We start from the raw sequence: 22,424 nt of genomic DNA on the forward strand, positions 1-22,424 counted from the left end.
CATGCAAGCGCTAATTCATGGCTGACGCTGAGAAACAATATACATGTAGGTGTACTTGCTGGCAGATAATGGCCAATATAAAAGGGTTCAAATCGATGATAGTTGTCGCATGTTGTCAGCTCGACCACCATAGATATGGATTTAGATGAACACTTACTTCTTGAATGGCTGTTTGTGTACCTGAGAAGATAGCAATCACACTCCTTCGGTAAAACAGGGTTATAATCAGCCAAAAAGGTTAATAATCAATGGCTGTTTTCCCCATGTACCTCTGTATCAAAAGGTACTGCGGAATTCATAATCAGGTTCATCTATTTTCTTTCTTACTACATACCATTGTCACTATCAGAGCAGTGCTGATAATACATCACCATCATTAATTAGATCTTATGTTATTCAGAGGTGTGAGAAATGAAAGAAAACATTTTTAGTAACTTATTATGAAAGCTATTTACATGAAGGCATATTTATTACTCAGCTGAATAATTCAATGAAAGTGCCAAAAAGCATGCATTATCATATTTTTCAAACGTAACCTCAGTACATTCCAAGTTAATCATCAAGGGCTTGAACATTTATTTCAAAGGGATTCAAATTGTAGACAGTAGTGTAGGCTTTGGTCACACACCTTATGTAATCACGTGTGCCTATGTACATTTTGAACCTTTAGAACCAATGAAAAACATTAAACGCAGCCATATTTTTCTACCATATGTTTGCACTAAAGCAAACCTGCGTTGCATGTACATGTATTTCTAGATGGACCCATCCATTTACGATCTGAATCAATTCCTTTGCTCTGTGCCAGGATTGAATCCTTCGTGGAATCCACAGGAAAAAAAAGACAGAAACCCTAACAGCTGTTGCCGTTCAGTGTTCCAAAGTCAGAACAGTCAAAGCATTGCTATCGTCAGGACTGACCCGACTCCTTTACTCTGTGTGTACACTTCTCTACGCTGCTCCCCGAATGAAGAAAGATCCTTCTTGCTTTTCAACGGCTTACGTAGGCCTACATATCACACAGAAGGCTACTGTAGCTCTTGCAGCTGTGCAAAAATATACATAAAAGTCGACTTTTCGCATACAGTATGTGGGGTATAAAGCACAGGGCTTCTGTGATGAATTGCCACAGCTGTGATAGATGAGGCATGAACAAAGAAAAATGTTCAGTTGCCTGGAAGCAGTGATTCTTGGAGAGCATCAACTCGGATCCATGAAAAATGTACAGGCCTATGCATTATATATGCAATGCTATTAGAAACTAAATCATTCTAATAAAATATGTTCTACACAGCTAGACCTCAAGCACATATTTGGAATTTTGCATTTGTCAACTATGCTAAAATTATTATGGTAGGCCAGGTAAGCCTACACTGCTGATTTGAATGTCTCTAAACCTTTATGAATAAGCTATTTATTAGTGTATGGGCTTGCAACTGTTTTATTGAAGACATGCACAAGTAGCTTTTTACACACTGTAAAATGCTTGCTCTCAATATAAAGTATCAATTGAACAGGAATTTTTTTTTTAATTATGGTTTAAGCTAAGCTTACATTATATAGCAAAATCGATGAAGAAGCTGTTCAGGTTAATAATGATCAAACCGGAGAAAAGTATTTGACGCAGATAATATTGATATACAGGTGCTAAATAATGGGCCCCATCATCAAATGAATCTTCCATCGCTCTAAAGGAAATGAATTGCAGCAGCCAGCACACTGTATAATGCATCAACGGGAACCAAAAATCATCCAACCACCCCTTTTATTCATGCAATGAGACAAGATCAAAATAATCAGTTGGTTACTAGTAGTAACTCATGCACTCAGAAAAAAAATACCCATATCAGATAAATATGATATGCAGGACTAAAGGTAATTCAAGGAGTATGCTAACATACTGGCACTAAATTACATTTCACTATAAATGAATATACATATTTCACTGTAAAGTACAAGTACAAGAACTCCCATCTCTTCTTCATCTATTAAATAAATCTCTTGTATTTAACAAAAATATGCATTATCTCAACGGAATTCAAATTTCAATATATCTGATATTGCCAAATGGAAAAGATATATCACTTGGCAAATACGAAAGGGGGAATGGGCATTACCCATGACTTATTCCATCAGCACTCATTTACAACGTTTCTTCATGGAATATTTATATTCTGTACCATCAGTGGCATTGAAGTCAGTAATAATAGAATATTAATAATTTACACTTTAATTATTGATTGCGTTTCCCCTGCTTTGTCAGCCTGCACTTTCCTATCAAATCATTTTGTGCAAAATATATACGTATTGTGGGCAATGTCTTTCTTTTCCACTACAAACATCAAGCCTTATATATTCATCGAGCTGCAACCCCGTTTCCCCTTTCTATTCTCTCTTCCTCCTCATTTTCTTCTCTTTTTATATCTCCCTTTCTCCCTTCTCTCTCCTCTTCCTTCTTTCAACTCTCCATGTTTGATCCCTGCTATTTCTGTATTGATGAATGACACTCTCCCTTGATTGCCTTCTGAGAAGAAAACAAAAACAGATATGGATTCATACCACAGTAAGATTTTCATTCCTCGATAAAACATTAAAAACAGGTGAGTTATTCACATACCCATTTGTTTTAATAATGGACTGCTGCTTCAGCAAAGCTGCAAATCTTTACAGGATTGCAGCGTTGCAGATCGAGTCTTGATAATAATCTAGTTGTGAGAATATTCATGAAGCCATCCTGGGACTGAGCACACACGTCTTTAAAGGGCAATTTGAAACAAGGTAAATATTAGACAATTAGCACCTGCAGGAGATAACGAGGACAGCGACTCAGAAATTCGTTAGGGTCTGCACACCGGGAAAATGAATAACAAAATGCAGTATGTTGATTTCTTTCGTTGCTTGGCTCGTATGTAATCATACAGTGTTTTCAAAGTATGTGTGCAGTCAAGAGAAGAAAAAATATTGAATTTGGATTTTATCTCCAGGCTAAAAATTCTATATTTCATACTGTATTTCTTTTATTTTGATAAAGTGGACAACTGCTTGTGTGTGCATCAATGAGGTTTCCCGACATGCACAAATGGTTCACGTGAGCTGTGTTAATGTAAAATTTAAGCCAGGAATCAATGTTAAATCATGATTCAGGATTTTATTTATGAAGCGGATTTTCATATAGGACTGTACAGAACAAGAGCTTTTCTCTTCCCTGCCTGCAATAATGGCACTTTTACTTTGTTGTGACTGCATACGCTTTAATAATTAGCATACCATCTACTACTCTTTTTCCAATCTAAAATGAATCCATACAACCAGTGACAGAGGGGGAAGAAGAGAACAAACTTTGTGAAGCCTCATCAGGCATGGGCAGGGACTGTCTAATGATGAACATAAGACAGTATTCCTACGATGCAAACATTAAGGCATAATAGAAACGGCCAGAACCAACAGGGACGTGTGTGCTAAGCAAACTAAGCACCGCCAGAGATGCAATTAGGAAAACCATGATGCAATTGCGTTCTATTCTCTTTATCTGATTAACATATGATTCTGCTTTGCATGGCTTTCACATTAACAAAGCAAATTTTTTTTTTATTATTACAGTATAAATAAAAGACAGACTATAGTCAAATTTTATTCAAATAAGTGTCATCTACATGTATGACTCCCATATTTCATAAAATTTCCCAGTGTCAAAATGAGGATTAGGTCTTGTTTAAACATATGACTGCATAATATAAACATTCAAATTCACTATGAGCAATTCATTGTCATAATTATCAAACAATAGTGAGGCAATTATCCTGTAATATTACCAGGTGTAAATGTACCACTACATCCATGAAATAATTCTTGGGAAATGTGTTTTCCTGTGACTTTATTTTACAGTTCTACTTCTCTCTACAGGATTCAAAACTCCTATTTTTATCTTCATGAGAAAAGGAACACAAAAATAGATTTGGAAATTTCATTATATCATATACTTTTTAATTTTCTATCAGAGGAAAAATAATTAAGCTGAACACCCACTGCTTCTCGATGAAGAATGATTTTGATGTGAACTCCACTCGGCTTCGAGGCAAAATGATTTGATAAACTTGACTAGTCATGAGAATAGAGGGGTTGTCAAGAATCCCTTATTAACGAGGATAGCGAGGTAGAAAGTATTCATCCAAAACAAGGACATCATCTTCCTTTCTTTCCACCTTTAACATGAATGACAGGAAAATTGACTGCTGGTGACTTTAACAGGCTCATCTTCCCACTTAATAGCAGCAGAACAGAACAGATTCATATTCTGAGAGGGGACAAGGCTTTCCCAGAAAAAAAGGTGAGATCATATCGTAGTCATGGCAAAAAAAAGGCAGGAGCTTGGTATATGATGCATAAAGCTAGCTGCATCAAGTTACCTGAAATTGGGGAAAAGTATACAGGACAAGCCTGATGAATGAGAAAATAAAATACCATCTCAGATTTAACACAAATGGCGACAAGACCATGATCATGGCAAAGTGCTTTCAAATCGAGCGAGGAAATCTACGCCAAGAGACATTATGCCTGGTGAGAGAGAATGAATTTTCATTTGGGATGCACATTCGCTTTATTGGAACACACGTAAAGTAGAGGGTGAAGACTGAGTGTCCCTTCGGGCGATGGAAGCAAAGCGGGACAGTCCTCAGGAAAGCCAAAACAATAAACGGGTACAATCATGATTTATGGGTTCTTCTGCAGCGTTGCCGTGGCAACACCACTTTTGAAAATAACCTTGCCTGCCTGGGTTATCATTAAGAGCACTGGTTAGGAGGAGGTCTTGAAGAAATAATAAATGGGTGAGAGATAAAAATTTGGCTTGGTTAATGCCCTACGCTGATGTACACTTGCGATGGTACGCCCGCCCTGGTACGCCCGCCCGTGTGAGGTAGGATGTGGATAAGAAGCGATAAGGAAGGAAGCGGGACAAGCAATGTGGGAGCACTAATGCACTGACAAAGATAAACACTTTCATGAATTATCTCCATTTTGTTTGGATGAGCACAAACACCAATGCAGTCTCTCGCTGTTCATCAGAATAGGGCCTTTTTAAAGGGCAACTCTAGCCTGCCTTGTCCGCATGAAAACAGAACAATCTTATGATACGGGTGGAAATTTGAACAAAGTGACAAATAATGAGACTATCTACAATATCAAAGCCATGTAAAATATCCCCAACACGACATGCTCTTCAGAGAAGTACCATCACATGATAATCATTTTGTCAAATATATGTAGGAAGTACAGTGTTTGCATGATGTTCAAAAGTTCTTAATTTTAAAAAATTCCCACCAGGATATAAACACTTCATAAAGGAAGACACAAGAAACTGTCCAGGAAAATGTAACAAAAACAACATAGGCCCCCATACTTTCCACACATTACACCTTTCACAAGGATAGTGGAAAGGCAGTGTGTACTGCTCAGGCTGTGTATCATGGGGCTTGAAGCCAATGATCAAAAGCAAGCTATGATGACGTTCTTACTGTACATCACATGCAAATCGAAAGTCCATGTTACTTGGGTCACAAAAAGTCTTGATAAACATGCCAAGAATACAGAGACTTCTCTCCACAATTCTGGCCACATACATCGGAACCATCTGTAGGAAATCAACATTTCACATTTAATTGATAGACCCATTACCAATAAGAATCAACTGTCGTATACAAAACCAAAGGCAAGAGAAAAATACTTTAATTCTTCAACAGGTTAATACTTCAACAGGTAAATACTTCAAAAGATAAATGTCTTTAAACAGAGTTTTAAGATTTTATGGGGGAATATGCTGCAGTTTCCTCAATCAAACCAATGCTAAACCAACCGATTATACACCCTTAAAAATAACATAATAGCTTTGATCGGTCTGGAGTGGGTTTCATTATTGGAACTGCAGCATAAAGAAGATGTAGCAAGGGTAGTTAGTCAGACATAAAGTTTACAAACCTGGATAGAAGTCATTTGCCTTTGAGAGTTTGACGTTGGTTCCTGTGTCTTTTTGTAGTTGAGCAATGGTTTGGCCACCTTTGCCGATTATGGAGCCAGCTGCCGTGCTTGGGATCAACATCTTCAACATGTATTTGTTGTCATCTGTTGAAAAATGCACAGAAAAAAAAGAATATGAAAATCATTGGTTAGAACATCCTGTTTACTATTTAAAAAAAACAATGTTCATCTACAGAGATCTTCAAAAAATTACTGTAAGCATTTCCATGTTAGAATGCATCATAAAACTTTAGGACAAAGATGCATTCAAGGGACGGTTGCTTAGAGTATTTTCTTGTTTTCATTAAAATGTCAACCGAGAACACCAACAGTCAATGTTGCTTATCCTAGTTTACATGTAGGTAAACACTATTTTCATGAAATAAAGCTCAGATGAAATCCACATATTTAATAATTTTCATGAGAAACAGAAGAAGTCCCGTCTTTATTTTGTATGTTTACACAAAATGTTTTTAAAAGTTTTTGTCTCTAGTGAAAGGGCTACAGATCGCTACATGCACCTAAAATTCTATATCCTTTGTTTCACATTACTGTGGGAAATGTCCCTGGTCTTTCTATCTCCTGTTAAGCGGATTTAGGTGTGAGACTAAAAGGGGTTCTACAATCACTCAAGATAGTTTATCTTGACCCTCTGTGGGCGCCAGCAGGATTTGCATCAAAATACTTCACCAGGAACAAGTTCACTCTTTATCGATGCCATCCCCAGTTTCACATGTATATAGCTAAGAACTTTGTTTCGGGACAAGAATACAGAGTGGAAATGTTGAGCCATGAATGTATGGACCTCTATGGGTAAAGAAATAACTATACATTTACAGGGGTGCAATTTGACCACCCCCCCCCCCTCCTTTACCCAGACCACACACATGAGGTGTATGAAAGCGCGAGCAACTAACTGGAAATTATTCAACCTTTCAAAATTCACACCATAGTTCATAATGGTGTGTTAAATTTGCCACCAACTATTAAACTATTTGTGGAAGATAATGACATCAATTTAGCTTAAATGGCTTTCCCAAAGAGAAGTCATACCCATAGATCAAATTCACTATGAGAACGCCTATATTATATTAATTGCTTATGCCATTATTGTGATCGCTGCAAAGGTAACTGCACATTTCAAAATGATCAAAGCTTTTTTATATTCCCACATCAATCGTAGAGTACAGATTATAAGCCTAATGGCAATTTATCATATCATAATATAACCATAAGGAAAAAGAAACAGAATGACGCCGGCAGAACACCACAGTAACGGATCTCATGCTGTGGAATGGGACATAGCTCTACTCTTGGTAATCCTTCAGTGAAGTCAAAGACCTGTTCTTATTCAAAGGACCATAAATGGGAGAGGAATGAACAAACAATAGGCCAAGCCAACAAATCAATATGACCTCCTCCCCTCTCCTTACTCCCCAGCTCTTCAAGTATGGCACCAGCCCCACACAACCCCACACAATGGGATGTGTGTGCAGTTAAGCGGATTGTACAGGTTCTATTCACCCTTGTTGTTAAAACATAGGCTTAGTCATGTCCAAGCCTACAAAAGACAGGTTTTATGTTGCTTTGTACCAACATTTTACTTCCTCAATAAGTAAGCCACAATCTAGTCCTATCCATTCTTTCCCCAAAAGAGGTGTCAAGATTTTATCTTGAAAATTCAGATGAATACACATTTGTGAGGCAGACAAAGGACACTTGTGGCGCAGTGTCCTTTGAAGAAGTGCAGGTACATGGATTGATTGATGAACAATGGCATTAATAGAAAGGTTGAAGAATGTATTCACATGGTTATTGATTATATCAGTGCCACAGGGAATGAAGTTGACAAACAGAAGGCCCCCTCACTTCTATCAAAACAACAATACACCAGAACATGACCAAGGAAATGAATAAGCAGGACTACACTATCAGTATCAGTGTCAATTACAAAACTGCACCACTTCGGGAGTAAGAGCATAAAAAGGAATCATTCGAATATATTTTTTAAGAATAGAATATAGCAATTAGAAATACTTTTAAATCTAATCGTGCATTTACAGTAACCATACAAGTAAAAACATGTGATACACACATGTAGGTGAAGGCTGTATGAACCCATCCATACCTCCAGTAGATCAGTTAGGTGCGAGGGTTGGTTTTGATTTGTTATATGAAACCATTTTCATAATTGATTGATCTTAGTATACATGTATGCTAATTAGGCCTACCATGAAATAAATCATGACAATGCAATATGTTATCATGTATTTTCCATGGGTTATTAAATGATGTATCCTTACCTTTTCGTGTTTAAACAATATTCTACCCCTTTCATAAACCCAATTAGGCGGATAATAGCCGCATAATTTGGTCGTAAATCGGAGGAGGACCAGAGTTATCCGCATTATTTCGATGCTGCAATTATTTGCATAATAGCAGCATCGGGACCAGATTTTGACTTTATGAATGCATTTCCAAAGTAATGCGGATAATTGACATGGTGTGGTCACAAGGTCACCCTTTTGCAACATAACCCCATAGGAGGGGCATGTGCAGTTGCCATGACAATTATCCGCCTTTTTCAGGTCGGGCGCTCGTAAGAAAATAGTGCTGATTATTTTCAGAGTTTGTGAATGCAATTTTTATTGAATTATCCTCATTACTCTTAGGCGGATAATTGGAGGATGGGTTTATGAAAGGGGTATTAAACATGATTTAAATTTCTAAGATAATTTTTTTTTTTTATCAATTATTGTATTCATCATTTCTTTTTACATTGAAATGTACAACTGAAAAACATTTTATCTGTAATACAATCCAGTCTGCAAGATGCATGTGTGGTTGCAACAAATGAAAAAATCAGCATGTACATGTAATACCAAGGGTATAGGCCAATATCATATTCAGTGATACTAACATAATCCATGTTACTTTCACATTCAATATTTCAGAAATCTGTAAGCTACTTGTAGATGTAGATGTACATGTACGTGTAGGTCTACAAATGAGGCTTTTAATATCAGATTTATTATTTTTTTAATATGTATGGAAAGGTGGAAAATTCAGATATGTATTTTATAATTTACATCTACATGTTTATAGGTACCGTAAGCAAGGCTCCACACTAACTTTTTTCTTGGTGGCCCAAACAATCTACCAAAATCATCAATTTCATATTTTTGGTGGCCCTAAAACAATAGAAAACATTACAATTTATCAAAACTTTGGTAGCCCAACAGGGCCACCAAGTGTTGGCTTTTACAAAATTTTGGTGGCCCGACTCTCATTTTTGGTTGCCCCGGGCCACCGGGCCACTGCTAATGTCGAGCCCTGCCGTAAGTGTTTCAATTGTAAAAAGAGTATACAAATCTCAAATTCATGTCTAATAAGTACTTTTCTATACTTGTACCATGATTATTCATACCAAGACCCAACCACATTTACCATATAGCCTCCTACGAAGCGCTGTGCAAGTTGGTTTACATACATATACTGTACTGTTCAGTGTACATGTCTTCACTATGGATGAGCAATGCAATAACTACCTTCTGCTGCTAGCCGCTTGAGGTGGCACATCCCTTTTCTCCACAAATCACTTCCCTTTCATCACTAATTAAAATCCTATCCCATGTGAGACAATCTATTCACTGGCCCGTAAAATCATGATCAATATTTCACAAAGTGATCATCGTTAAATTTCCCATTCTTCCAGAAGGGTAAGGACCTTCTGTTTATTAATTTGCGCAAGGTCCTTTTGATTAGTACGGGCAGTAATGTGCCAGACCCGGAGGGCAGAATAATATTGTTAAGCCAAGGGCAGCAGAGCATGCCAGACTGTGCTGTATTGAGCGTGATCTGAACACAGTTCCTTGCATTTCTGCAAGTTCCTCTAATAATCAGAAACATTGGTTTCACTTCTTTCATCTACCTCATAATTAAAGCTCCATGGTCATATATACACCTTGTAAATATCAATTAATTTTTGAAATCCTCATTGTACCTAGAAACCAAGTTGGTTCTGAAACAAAACCAAATGAGATAAAGGTGTATAGTGTATTCCACAATAAAAAATAAGCAGGAAATGATTGAAAATATTGATTTACATGTAAATCCTGAAAGAATCGCTAATGTTTAATGAACACAACAGATGATATACATGTACGCCTATTCAATCTGTATCTGACTTTAAAACAGATGGTTTTAATTACTTTATAAATGTAAAGGGTTATTGGTATACTTTAATTACTAATAAATTGTCAAGGACTATTCTTTTGAAATTTTCATTTCACAAACTTTATAAAAGAAGTTCTGTCTGCTCTCTGCTGCCCATCGAACTAGTTGTATGTCTGATTCTGTGTTGACTATTGATTTATTAAATATCATTGATCTACCTGTTTGTCTATATAAAAATACCTGTCTTTTACCTTCTTCAGTGCCCTGACTGCGCCTGGAATACCACTCAATAAAAAGTGGGCAGGAGAGCACTTATTCAATTTGAGCAAATCTGTGCCCAGTATGGGTGCAAGCGTGGCCCAGGGGAGGCAACCTGGCACACAGCAGGTAGAAGCAAGCTACTCCTGCCATACTACAGACATAACTTAAAGACAGATGAGCGAAGGGCCTACTAGTTATCACAATCATGGATGCCAGTGACACAATGATTGCACCTGAACTGCACAGCAGATACAATGTAAAGATCGGATTACTAGCCCTCCATGAAGAAAAGTCTTAACTCGGATTCCAAATATCATAGGTCCTACCTGTACATCATTTTACATATATCAGCCCTATTTTAGACTAAATGTCTGCCAGTGCAATCAGAACTGAAACAAAATTTACTATAATTAGGATATCATGTACTACCTACATGTAGAGAGATTCTAACTAGAAGCTTTTTTTATAAATCATAAAGACAAGACAGACATTCATAATGCATCTACCTATCAAACATTTTAGTCCTCTTTGATTATCAAAAGAAAAACTATAGAGGATGAAGAAGACAGCTTCACTTTACAGCCATAATTTTTCCTATTCCATTTTCATGCATGCCCATAAAAGAACGCATTGATGCCCGGTGCATCTAAAAGTACTATGTAAATGGATGTGGCCCTCTCGAATCATTCACAAACTGCCGAAATCCGAAGAGCGACGTCATTAGCATGCGCAGAAGATGGAAGGCATCGTTCAAGTCTTGCAACTAAGAGCATGCCATCTTTTACTCAGCACCGGAATACTAATCCAATGGCTTGATGAATTAATTCAGCAGACACGATCATTTGAATGTCATTACACACAATCAAGTTCAAGATAGAGATAGTAAGGTTCTGATACAAAAGAGACCTACATCAGCATCATCTGCTGGATAGATTGTGGAGATACACAAATCTCCATCTTAATTATATCACTCGCATGAGATGTGTTAATGCTGCATGGGTCCTCCGGATGCCAAATCAGATTTACATATGTACATATGGAGCTTAATTAAATCTGCAAAGTATTCTTCATATAGTGCATCTACATGTATGAAGGATTCAATAGCTACAACTTTAAATTATTTCCTACATGAAGGCATATTGGCAGTTCTATATATTATCTCTGGCAAATAAAAATAGGCCTATACAATTGATTGTTCAAAAAATAAGTACAAATGTAGGTCTATGGCAAAATGCGTAAAAATATACAATCAACTGTATTTCTAGCATATTTCTTGCCTTATCTGTTATATATTTAAATTCATTCAAGATCTTCATTTATATATACATGTATAACAATTGTATAGCGCATGTCGTCAGGTGCTCAAGGCGCTCCTTTATTACCCCGGCTAAGCTAGTTTACCACTTCCAGTACTCAAAGCTTTTTTTTTTTATTTACTATCCATAAACTTCACTTAAAGACAATGAACATGATTGATTTGGAAAAAATTCTTCTTTAAATTTGTTTTATTATCCTTTTGTCTTCCTCTCTCTCTCAAGCCAATGTGCATGTATCAAACAATGAAAAGATACTGGTGTAGTTGTCAACTCTTTCTAATTAAGACATAAAGTCGCATGCAAGCTCCTGATCCCCCTACCCGCGGTGAAGAATTGGGTTGCCTTGCCCATTTAATTAAATATGCATGGCTGTGATTTGACGAGGAACACCATTGCCATCGCGGTGCGTGAGGGTGGCAGGGACCCCGCGTTCCACGGCGGCGATGCCATTGCCAGACACGGCTTATTGACCGACCATGTGTGGGGGGAACGACTGCTGGTTGGTGGAAGCGCTGTTCAAACACCTCGACAGAGATGTTGGAGCCTACAGCAGATGGAAGATACAGTGTGGCATCTTCCACGTAATGGAAGGAACAGACTATTTATTCATTTATCTATTTCTCCATCATGTCTTCCAGATTCATGTTCATGGGGTATTGATTCTTTGTTATAATCTTCTCTCACTGCTAAAGTCAATTCAAGACTACATTTCCCCTACCCATCTGATTACAAGGATACTCCATCTAGGCCTTTACTTTTTCATCTTCATCTGACTATGAGAGACAGAAGGAATATTGTGAGGAAGTACAAGAGGGGTTAATATAAAAAAATAACCATACATGTACATTACATGCAATATACATGTACATGTAGGCCTACTGACAAAAATAAGCATAAATGTACATCTATGTATACAGGCGCGTTCATGTAGATCATGCAATTCTTTCTTTCAAATCATGTTCTTTATTACGTTGTTGTTGCCTTGTTTTTTCCATTGATTATACCAATGATATGGAAATATTGTTATTACGTTTGTGATTGAAACACCAATAGAACTCACAAATACAAAAAAATCAATAACAAAAAGTCGAAAGAATTAGAATTCATTACTTGAGGATGTTAATAAAGATGGAATATCACATTCGAAAACAGGCCCAAACTCTTTGGAATGGGTTCTTTCACCTGCTTCCAAAAAAGTACCCAAATTCAACTGCACATCTCTGAATTCCTGACAAACAAAACAGGAATGGAATATTTTATGATTGCAGGCTGTAGGATCATTCATCATGCACAGTGAAGACAAAAGTTTATTTTCACGGGGCTGAAGGAATGAGAATCCACCTATTCTCTGGGCCTCTGGTGGGTAAAAAACATATGTTCAGGTCACCTTCTGATAAAGATGAATGATGCAGAGGCAGAAAGGATTGGTGATTGATATGGTGAGAGAGCTTGGGATGGAGATCGGGTGAAGACATTCAGCCATCCATCATGAGAATTGCAAGGAGGTAGAGCAAGGTTTCATTTTTTTCCACTACTGCATTAGATATTGTGTATGAATGGAGACAATTCTACTACTAATTAACAGTAAAGGAAAGTAATCGCAATTCGCAACAAATAATAATTTCATGAGAATGCTTTCAAAATCAAAGTTAATTACCACTATATTATAATAGATCTAGTACATTGAAATCAACTCATCTCTGTGAAATCATGTAATCTTTGCGGAAAACTGATAATTCTGAACATAACACAAAAAGGCACATGTGGGACAAAAGGACAATGTATTAATATTGCTTGGAAATATACTAATCATGGATTTCTGTGCTTATTCTGCTCATTTCTAAGCAATTACACAATTTTTCCAGAGCCAATTGGCACATATTTTTCATTTAAAGTCATACAAACTCTTGGGTGGTCATATACTGGATTCTGTTCAAACTAGTGCTACATGTACATACGCAGTTCGAACTCATTTTGAGATCGTTACCACAACTGGTATTAAAAGGCATGCATACATACTTACATACACATGTATATGCGGATAAGGCCAACAACTGTGAAGTATGAACTGCAATAAAAACTATTTTGTTTTTGTTGGATGACCCCCAGTGAAAACAACTGAATTGCAAGATATAATTTTTCTTCATACATTTCAAATACCATGCAAACTTACATATTACTGTACATTATACTACATGCAGTAATTCTGCAAAAATAGTATGAAAATTTGAACAATGTAGAACCTTACAAATTTTATTATTATTGCAATTAAAATCTATTCCATTATTTAAAATGGAGCAAGGTTTTTTATTAAAGATTAATCCTGCTTTCTTTGGGTGGGCTAATATAAAAAAAAAACGTAATCAGGACATGTTGCACTCACTGCAATACAACACTGGCCTATTATTACAAAATCCTGTTCACGTACATGTATATTGTAGGCTGTCTCCTAAAACTGTAGTACATGTAGACTATTTTTACAGGATTGTAAGTATTGAGGTTGAAAAAGTTAAATCCCAGAATTGATTAAAACTTAATCTAATCAAAACTGGTAGATGAGTTACATTAAATTTGAAATATTCAATCGTACTAGCTTGACATGAAAACTGCCGACTTTCGCAAATTTGCAAGTTCCTTGTCAAAAGTATTTTTGCTTTTGCACTTTAAGTAAACATAGGCCTTAACCTTCCCCTTCACAAAAATCAGAGCTCATCATGCAAAATAAATATACCACCGCCATCGCTGTTCTCGCTTGAGCAAGTTCATGTATACATGTCCTCTACATGTGGTTGTTGTGGGTCTATTTCAAATCATCAAGATCTTGAAATCCAATCCCCATGGGAACTCATGATACAGCCAGGCATGCTCTGTTGATCCTCATTTTCTTCCACCCAGCATGGACTACGAATACTCCACACTTTATAGGGAAATGTATGCGAGTATATTTGGTTTGCCCTAGGGAATTTGAAGGTAAATTTGCAGCAAACAACCCACACCTACATGTATTTCATATGAGTTCTTTTTTTTATCAAAAAAAATGCTTTATAATACAGTAAATATATTGATAAAGGCCTGCGCAGTATAATGTTGGATTCTACATGTGACATTCTATGGGATTTATTGGCTGAGATTTGTAAATAGGCCTAAGTCATGAATAAAATACGTATGCGGCATCACAACTGTATAAAATGTATGACCTTGCTTCATATTTTCGGAACAAAAACAACAAGTTCTAAAAGCCTGTCAGTATTTACAATATGTACCTTATAACCAATAAAACTACTGAACTCTGAATTGAATAATAAGACATTAAATAAATCAAATTGTACTATGTTATTAAATAAAATGCTTGTATATTTCTATATCGATTTTCGAGAATTCTTTCATGTTGTTATCTGTATTTTTGTATTGACATGTAACTGGAACAAATTAATTTCACAATAATTCAATTTAATGATGATAGAATCATGAGGATAAATCAACAAGCCTCTTGCCAATTAATATTCATAAGCCTACATGAAGCTGTCATCAGTTTCGGTTTATAATCAGTTTTCAATGTGCAGGCCTATAATATTGAACACATACAATTTGAGATTTGAAATAAATTACTATTTCACATGCAAACATAACGGTATCACAAATCACACATCAATGTGAGCCGTACAGAATTCTGACAATTGTTTTTTTCCAGAATTAATCCAATTGCCAGGCAGAAAAATTCACAACTTGGAAAATTATTTTAACAGGTTATTCACCCATGATTCTTACAAATGGTTGAGTCTCAGTTGAATCTTTTCACTTCATTTCTTGAGGACAATGGAAGTAAAAATAAGAGGCGACAATAGAAAATATTGATGCTCTTTACACAATTTCAATAATTACGGATTCCTTTCTATGGATAGCGTCCTTCGTATCTCAATGAAATGGCTTGTACTGTACATTCCAAAGTTCACTGCAGCAAATACATGTACATAGAATAGAAAGCTAGCTTCAATCTGTTAGTTTCGTTTACTTATTAAATATTGAACTATTGTGTTATTGCCAATTCATATTCAGTATCATGGTTGTTAAGTCTCTAAGCCTCCTGTATTTTAACTGTATGCATGTCTAATTTCAGAGATGATTGTATTTGTATCCCACAGATTAAAGCCTTCTTTTTCAATGAATATACTTGTATGTATATATACCCATAAAGATTAGCTGTAATGGTATGAGCACAGATATTTTGTTCCTATGATAATACTTTTCAATGAAAAAGACACTAAAAAAATCACTGACGAAATGTAATAGCTAAAAGTGAAAATGTATGATAAACCGATAATTTAACTTTTAAATACTGTTTCAATATTTAAACTCTACCAGGTGGTACGAACAAATAATCATTTATTGATGTTGTTTTCATGATGGCAGAGGTAAAAAAGACTGAAGAAAAATTCAACAATTGTTCACACTGAGGTTCATGCCGAGACAGTCTGTGAAGACATAATAACTAGAACTTGTCCAGTGCTCTAATAATAGTACACACAATTGAATCATCCTACATCCAGGAGGCAACACAGCAAGAATAAATAAACCACAGACAGAGGTAAATGATCAAGTTTGGATTGGAGAGAAAACTGAGAAACTTCCGCTCATTTTAATTCATAAAGGTACATGTACATGGATGCGAGCTACACCCTCCATTCACTGCTATCCCCAAGTCCCACATCTTATGTCCAAACTCCAAAGCTAAATTTAATCCAAATTATATGATGTCATCTACATGTACTTGGCCACTACAGACCTGTTCACCATATACCTTTAACCCACCAATTTCTGAGAGGTAAAAGTTTGGGTAAGTTACATTTTTTTTTACCAAGATGCCACTTTTAATTATGCATATACATGTACATGTCAGGCAAAAAATCATATTTTTCTTATTTTCAGGAGTTATTTTTCACTAAGTACTGCCTAAACCGGGAAAATTTGATAGTTTGAACACTTTGGAAATCTTTTGAGCATTTCGAGGGGGGGCACCCCTGAAATTGCCCCAAGCCCCTGCGTAATTTTTTTCCTACTAAATGTATTTTTCAATAATTCAATTCTTATAGTTACATGTATACTAATTAATATCAACCATGAACACATGTTTTTAATTAATGTACAGTAGTGCACCATCTACATGAATAGTTGAGTACATCTATGATATTTCATTATCAAAGTTTGCTACAAAAATAATCTTAAAAAAAAGAGAAAGGAAAGGATATCAAGACATGGCTTGATGTATTGGCTTCATTGCCCTGTGGTATTAAAAAGACTTCATATTTCGCTATCTTTTTAAAAAGATTAAAATGAATGTACTCCGTAATTCCTCAATCAATTGTTAGACAAAATTAATAATCGAATGTGAAACTAATTTCAATTTAATTCTTTTTATTAATGAAACCAGAATAACAAATGAATATAAACAAAATTTGTGAAATATTCAATGTTTTATTCTGTTCTCTTTTTTTTAGGGAAAAATAGCTACACACAAAAGACTAATATTCAATGGCCATGAGCACTTTTTTGTGAGGATTATTTACAATATGAAAAACGCCCCTTTAACTGGGACAATTTTCATGTAGTTATTGACCGACTGGCACCCACAATTATGGAGTAGCAGAGAGCAAACACCAATTAATTTATGGCCCTGGTTGCTCTGTTGCCTCACTGTGCAGACGGAAAGGGGAATTTGCTTCATATTTTTCAATTCACGGCAAACTAGTTTTAATCAGCACCGACATGAACATGTATATCCCAATCTAGTTTAGTAAATTAAATAGTCAGAAAGCCTTTATGAAACAAGCAACAGGTTTGGGTTCTTTTAACCATGGGCATAAAGACACAAGTAGGTACAGGAGAACACCCCTGACCATGAAGTACAATGTATGCATTTATATACATTACAAATTGCAAATTTTGTCATTTGTTAGCTTTGTTTAATCACAATTCATGAAGGTACTTTGGTTTAACAACCCCCCCCCCCCACCTCTTCATCAGGAACATAGATAAGAACTGCACTCCATAAAATGTGGACCCACATGTAAGAGCCTATATGTTTGTATACTCTGGATTATCTTTTTAATTTGGTCCATAGTTCCTCTTTCATATGGGACTTGGATAATCATTAACCAGCTTGGGTTGGGGAGATTGCTGACTCGCTGTTTCTTGGGTTTTATTTTACTCAAAAGGTGCAATAAACGTACCAGCAGAATTTTTACTTTGTTCAAGCTAGAAGGTTTACACAATCTATCTGTGTGAGGCTCAACATATGGCCCAGTGTTTTTAAAACCATCATTTTCATTACACCCTGAATTCAGATCTTCAAACATGTATCAGGTTCCAATATGCTCGCATACATGTGTCAATGATATTGAATTTCCACCATAATATCTCCTCACAAAAACTAATTTTGTATCTCTCGCAACAAGCCATGAGTGTATCCAATTTGAAATGTCATAAAGTACAAGATTTCAACTCTAAACATGATTCATAATAAAAATAATTACATGTAGCTGTACTAGTACTACTATCATTCATTTATCCATGGTAAAAGTTGGTTTATAAGGCAAGTATATATTCATTATCCACGATGAGCTCCAATTTTGCAATGGGCAATGTTTAGTCACATGACTCAAGTATATGGGCCTAAATGTTGGCAATATTTAAATAATCTGCTGTGCTTCATTCAAACCTAATCGATATGATACAATATTGAACAGTCTACATGTCGATGCGAAATATACCATGCACTCAATAATTAACGCTAGCCACATTTCTATTTTTTTTTGGGAGGGGTTATATTTTATTATATTGGATGGCTTTATTTCATAAAATACCAGAGAAATATTCCACTTGTTAAGGCCAGTACTGCACAAGTCATACTCATCTTTGATTCATGCAATGTTATCTACATAAAACTCTTGGAATATCTCTGGTATCCCATTCTGAGCCATCCAATTCTTAAAATGTCTCCAAGTTTCTTGTCAAAATACTACTTTTTCTAAGCTGTAATTTAAAACACAGAATCCATTTCCCCTGATAAATCTACCAAAACTTTTACTTTGAGTTTAAGAAAGAAAACATTCTACAGATTCACATCATTGTCTCTTCCATGTGCTTCCTGTTTTTAGAATGATTTCCGATGGCTGGCATGCCACTGTGCCTTGAAATTTCACATCCATTTTTTTTTTCTCTCCCATGGTTCAGCTGTAAGTCATCATTCAACCTTCAACCAAGACCCTGGGGTTCTGCCTCCTAAATACTGGAAAATAAATATCATAGATGTGATGTCTGTATCAGCAATCTTTGACTATGAAAATGTGCCAAGATAAAGATTGGCTATTTACACATGTACATGTTCATGCATATATTATAACCCACACCTTCCTCCCCCCCCCCCCCTACGTACACCACTACCGCCACCCTCTCTCAGAAAAAACATGAACTTCAAAACAAAGACAGACAAATCAATAAATAGACTAAAAAGAAAGAAAACTAGAAAAATATGCAAGGTAAAGTACATGTATTAGTAAAGGCAAGAGATGTGAAACATTATTTATAAATACACAGAATAAGAGAAGAGGAGAAAAGTATCAGGTAGACCATAGCTCTATGGGTACATGTATAAAAGTAGGCCTTTTCAAATCAAATTCAAGCACAAATGTCACAATAACAAAATGTAGGCTTACGCAGTATATATGTAGTACATGTATATATGCCTTTATACATGTATGCCTAAACTACAGGCTCCAACAAATACAGAGTAGTTTTTATTTTTGTGTATTTGGTGTCAGCATGATCATATTGCTTGATCTAATTTGTGGCTATTGCTTTTTCCTATGTTCTTTATACAGATCAATAAGAAGAAGTATCCTGCTTTAACAATGAAAATTCCACATAACTCAAGTCATCAGAGTATAATCACAGTTATTGTGACCGAACAAAAGAGATTATGGATTTGTATTGTGCCTCTCCATAGGGTATAAAAAGACCATTGTGAAAACATCAATATTGTTGCACTGCACCAAACTGCCTTGTATTGATTATCCTATGCAAGCCATTGTGGTTAAGCCCTGCATACTGGCTTTTGGATGAAAGCAACAGTTAAATAACCTGCTGCATTTGAAATGACTATGAAAGGCATCACCCAATTGCTTCAGTTGTTAATCCCAACACCCTAACACTTTCTAGTCTTGAGCAGCATGGATTTGTGCTAGGTCCATGGCCTCGATATGTCATTACATGTGTGAACTCAATAACCAAAGTAGTACATGTAGCTCCACCATTTAATAACCTACATGATGAGATCAAATTTCTTGGTCATGAAATAGATTTATGTATTTCTACACACAAAAATGTTGGCAGATATTAATATTTGTTCATTTTCGTTAAAAGATTTTTAATGAGAATTTTGGACAACTGTTCTAATATCTGATTCCATTCATTATCATAGGCTTCATCAATAGATAATGTAGCAATGTATCAAAATAATATTTGTAATGTGATGTATACTGTGCAGTGTATTCATATTTTTGCCAAAGTGATTGCCAAAATAACTGACTGGCAGGCAACTGTTCTGTAATTTATAGCAAGAAAATACATGAACATTAGTTTATCTCCTGGCAATAACTGACAGTGTTATGGAATTGAGTGAATCACCTTTCAGCAGATAATAGTTGCAGCCTTGAAAGTCTTATTTGCATTTTCTCAAAGGTATATATTTACAGAATTCTACACAAAATCTCAATTTATAATGCAGCTCTTAAATCACAGAGCTGAAATCTCTTTGGAGTATTAAACAATTCTTTGGGGGGGAGGGGGAGGGTGATCTCTTTCTACAGGAGGTGTGGTATTGCAACACAAACTTTGTAGTCAACAAGACATAAATGTACATGTACATGTACCAGGTCAACAGCAGCAAGACATAGTCCAGCAGATCAATAAACCAGAAGTCTACTGCAATAGACAGCTGAATTTTGTCTGTAAAGAGGAATTTTTTACTTTTGTCTATTTTTATTTCTCCTCCTACAATCCTATGGAGGTGTAGTGAAGCAAGGCATACATGTACATGTAGTCCAGCGAAACAAACAATGAAACAGGGACTGAAGCATTCGATCTACCTTAGAATTTAATAAATGGCTTTATCGATATCTTGCCTTCTTTAGTCTTAGGAAGTAATATATATTGTACCTGATACATGTACTAGTACATGTATGTTTTTTTAAAGATGATTTGTTGGAACTAGCCAATATATTATCCTGCTACTAGTACTATTTATATCAACTACACAAGAAAAATACAGCATGTATCACAAGATTACACGAAGATTGTTTTAAGAACGGCCTGCAACTATAATCTAAAAAGGGAGAATAAAGGAATAGACAGTAGGCCTAGTCCCAGACTAGTAGAGGGAAGTCTAAATCTAAATCTCGATCTCATGTTCAAAAACACAACTTCACAAGAAGATTATTTTTCATTTTGGCTTAAGTAATTTTAAATTAACTTGAATAAAATAACTTTAATTGAAAATTCGAAGATCATAAGTTTATGACATTTATTTAGAATCGAATCTGTTTAGATCTGCCTTCATTTCCATTGTTATGAAGGCGTTATGTCATAGTTAACTGTGTGAATTGTTTGATTAGTTTGGTCACAAAATGGGGGACGTGACACGGCGCATGCTTACCGACTGGGCCCGGGCCAAGATTTGTTCTTTTTGTTGCCATGCCTCCTTCTGATTCTGATTCCAGTGGTCTTTTCCTAGAGTCACAAGTGTCTCCGTTCAAACCGTTAATATCGATGATAGGATGTCCAACAATTGTGTGGATAGATGGAACTAATGAATGCGAAGTAGACTGTGTTCCTGGGCCCGTCACGAATTCTGCTGTCGCCATCTTTGCGAGGCCCGGCTGTCTGAAATGGCTTTACGATCCACCTTCCCCGACGAAACCCCCGTATAACTTGCGTATCAGGCCGTGCGGAAATAAGTAGGGTGAAGAAACTCGAGATGTGACTGGGTAGTGTAACTTCAGAAACTGCACCGAGAGTGGGTTCCACTTTCAGTCTTGGCTTTTCGTAATTAAGTTCTCTAACAAATTAATAAATCATAGATCGCGAATAAAATGTAGATTTGTTACTACCAGCCGGGTATGTCTAGTCCAGTGTTATCCACCGACAAGGACCAACAAATCTGACAGAATGAGAAACATGCGCTGGCGCTGGACAACTGCATGCGCTATGCTGCCTGCATTAATTATTTTCACAGGTCGCTCAAGCATACGGTACGGCCGGAGCAGCGCAGCGAGCTTTCGTCGATCGAATCACCCGAGCGGCAGCTGCGGTATAGCTGGCGCTACTCATGTTCCGCGGCGGACCAATTCAAACTTTCTCTGGCAGAAATTATCAAAATGTGTGATTTTTTTAACTCCGAGGTTCTATCTCCTGTGGGTTCAATTCCCAGCCATGTCGTTAATTTTCGTTGTGCTGTACGGTACCACTCGACCCAGGTGAAATTTCGTAAATGGGAATCGATAGGAATGCATCAAAGGTGCAGTGGCCGAGTGGTCGAAGGCGCCTGACTAGCTAGACCGTCTAATTTGAAAGGGCCGGGGTTCGATCTCTGGCCACGGCACATAA

At 36.3% G+C, this 22,424-nt stretch overlaps 1 protein-coding gene across 1 annotated transcript; it reads right to left on the reverse strand.

The window, feature by feature from the left end:
* Window positions 1–1,537: 1,537 nt before the first annotated feature.
* Window positions 1,538–22,077, reverse strand: LOC121418486 (RNA-binding protein Nova-1-like). The gene is made up of 3 exons (XM_041612391.1): window positions 21,475–22,077; window positions 5,974–6,117; window positions 1,538–2,524 (listed from the first exon to the last, which is right to left on the reverse strand). The coding sequence occupies exons 1-3, from the start codon at window positions 21,680–21,682 to the stop codon at window positions 2,403–2,405; spliced, it is 474 nt and encodes a 157-aa protein (XP_041468325.1). The 5' UTR covers window positions 21,683–22,077; the 3' UTR covers window positions 1,538–2,402.
* Window positions 22,078–22,424: the final 347 nt, after the last annotated feature.

Source organism: Lytechinus variegatus, chromosome 7 (assembly GCF_018143015.1).
Source record: "Lytechinus variegatus isolate NC3 chromosome 7, Lvar_3.0, whole genome shotgun sequence".
In the NCBI taxonomy this organism is placed as follows: Eukaryota; Metazoa; Echinodermata; class Echinoidea; order Temnopleuroida; family Toxopneustidae; genus Lytechinus; species Lytechinus variegatus.

Coding starts and splice junctions, on each gene's coding strand:
- LOC121418486 (XM_041612391.1), bottom strand. CDS start 21,682: ATGGCGACAGCAGAATTCGTGACGGGCCCAGGAACACAGTCTACTTCG. Junction 6,118..21,474: donor TCTTGGCCCGGGCCCAGTCG/GTAAGCATGCGC, acceptor ATTTTTCAACAG/ATGACAACAAATACATGTTG. Junction 2,525..5,973: donor GGCAAATGACTTCTATCCAG/GTTTGTAAACTT, acceptor TTTTCTTCTCAG/AAGGCAATCAAGGGAGAGTG.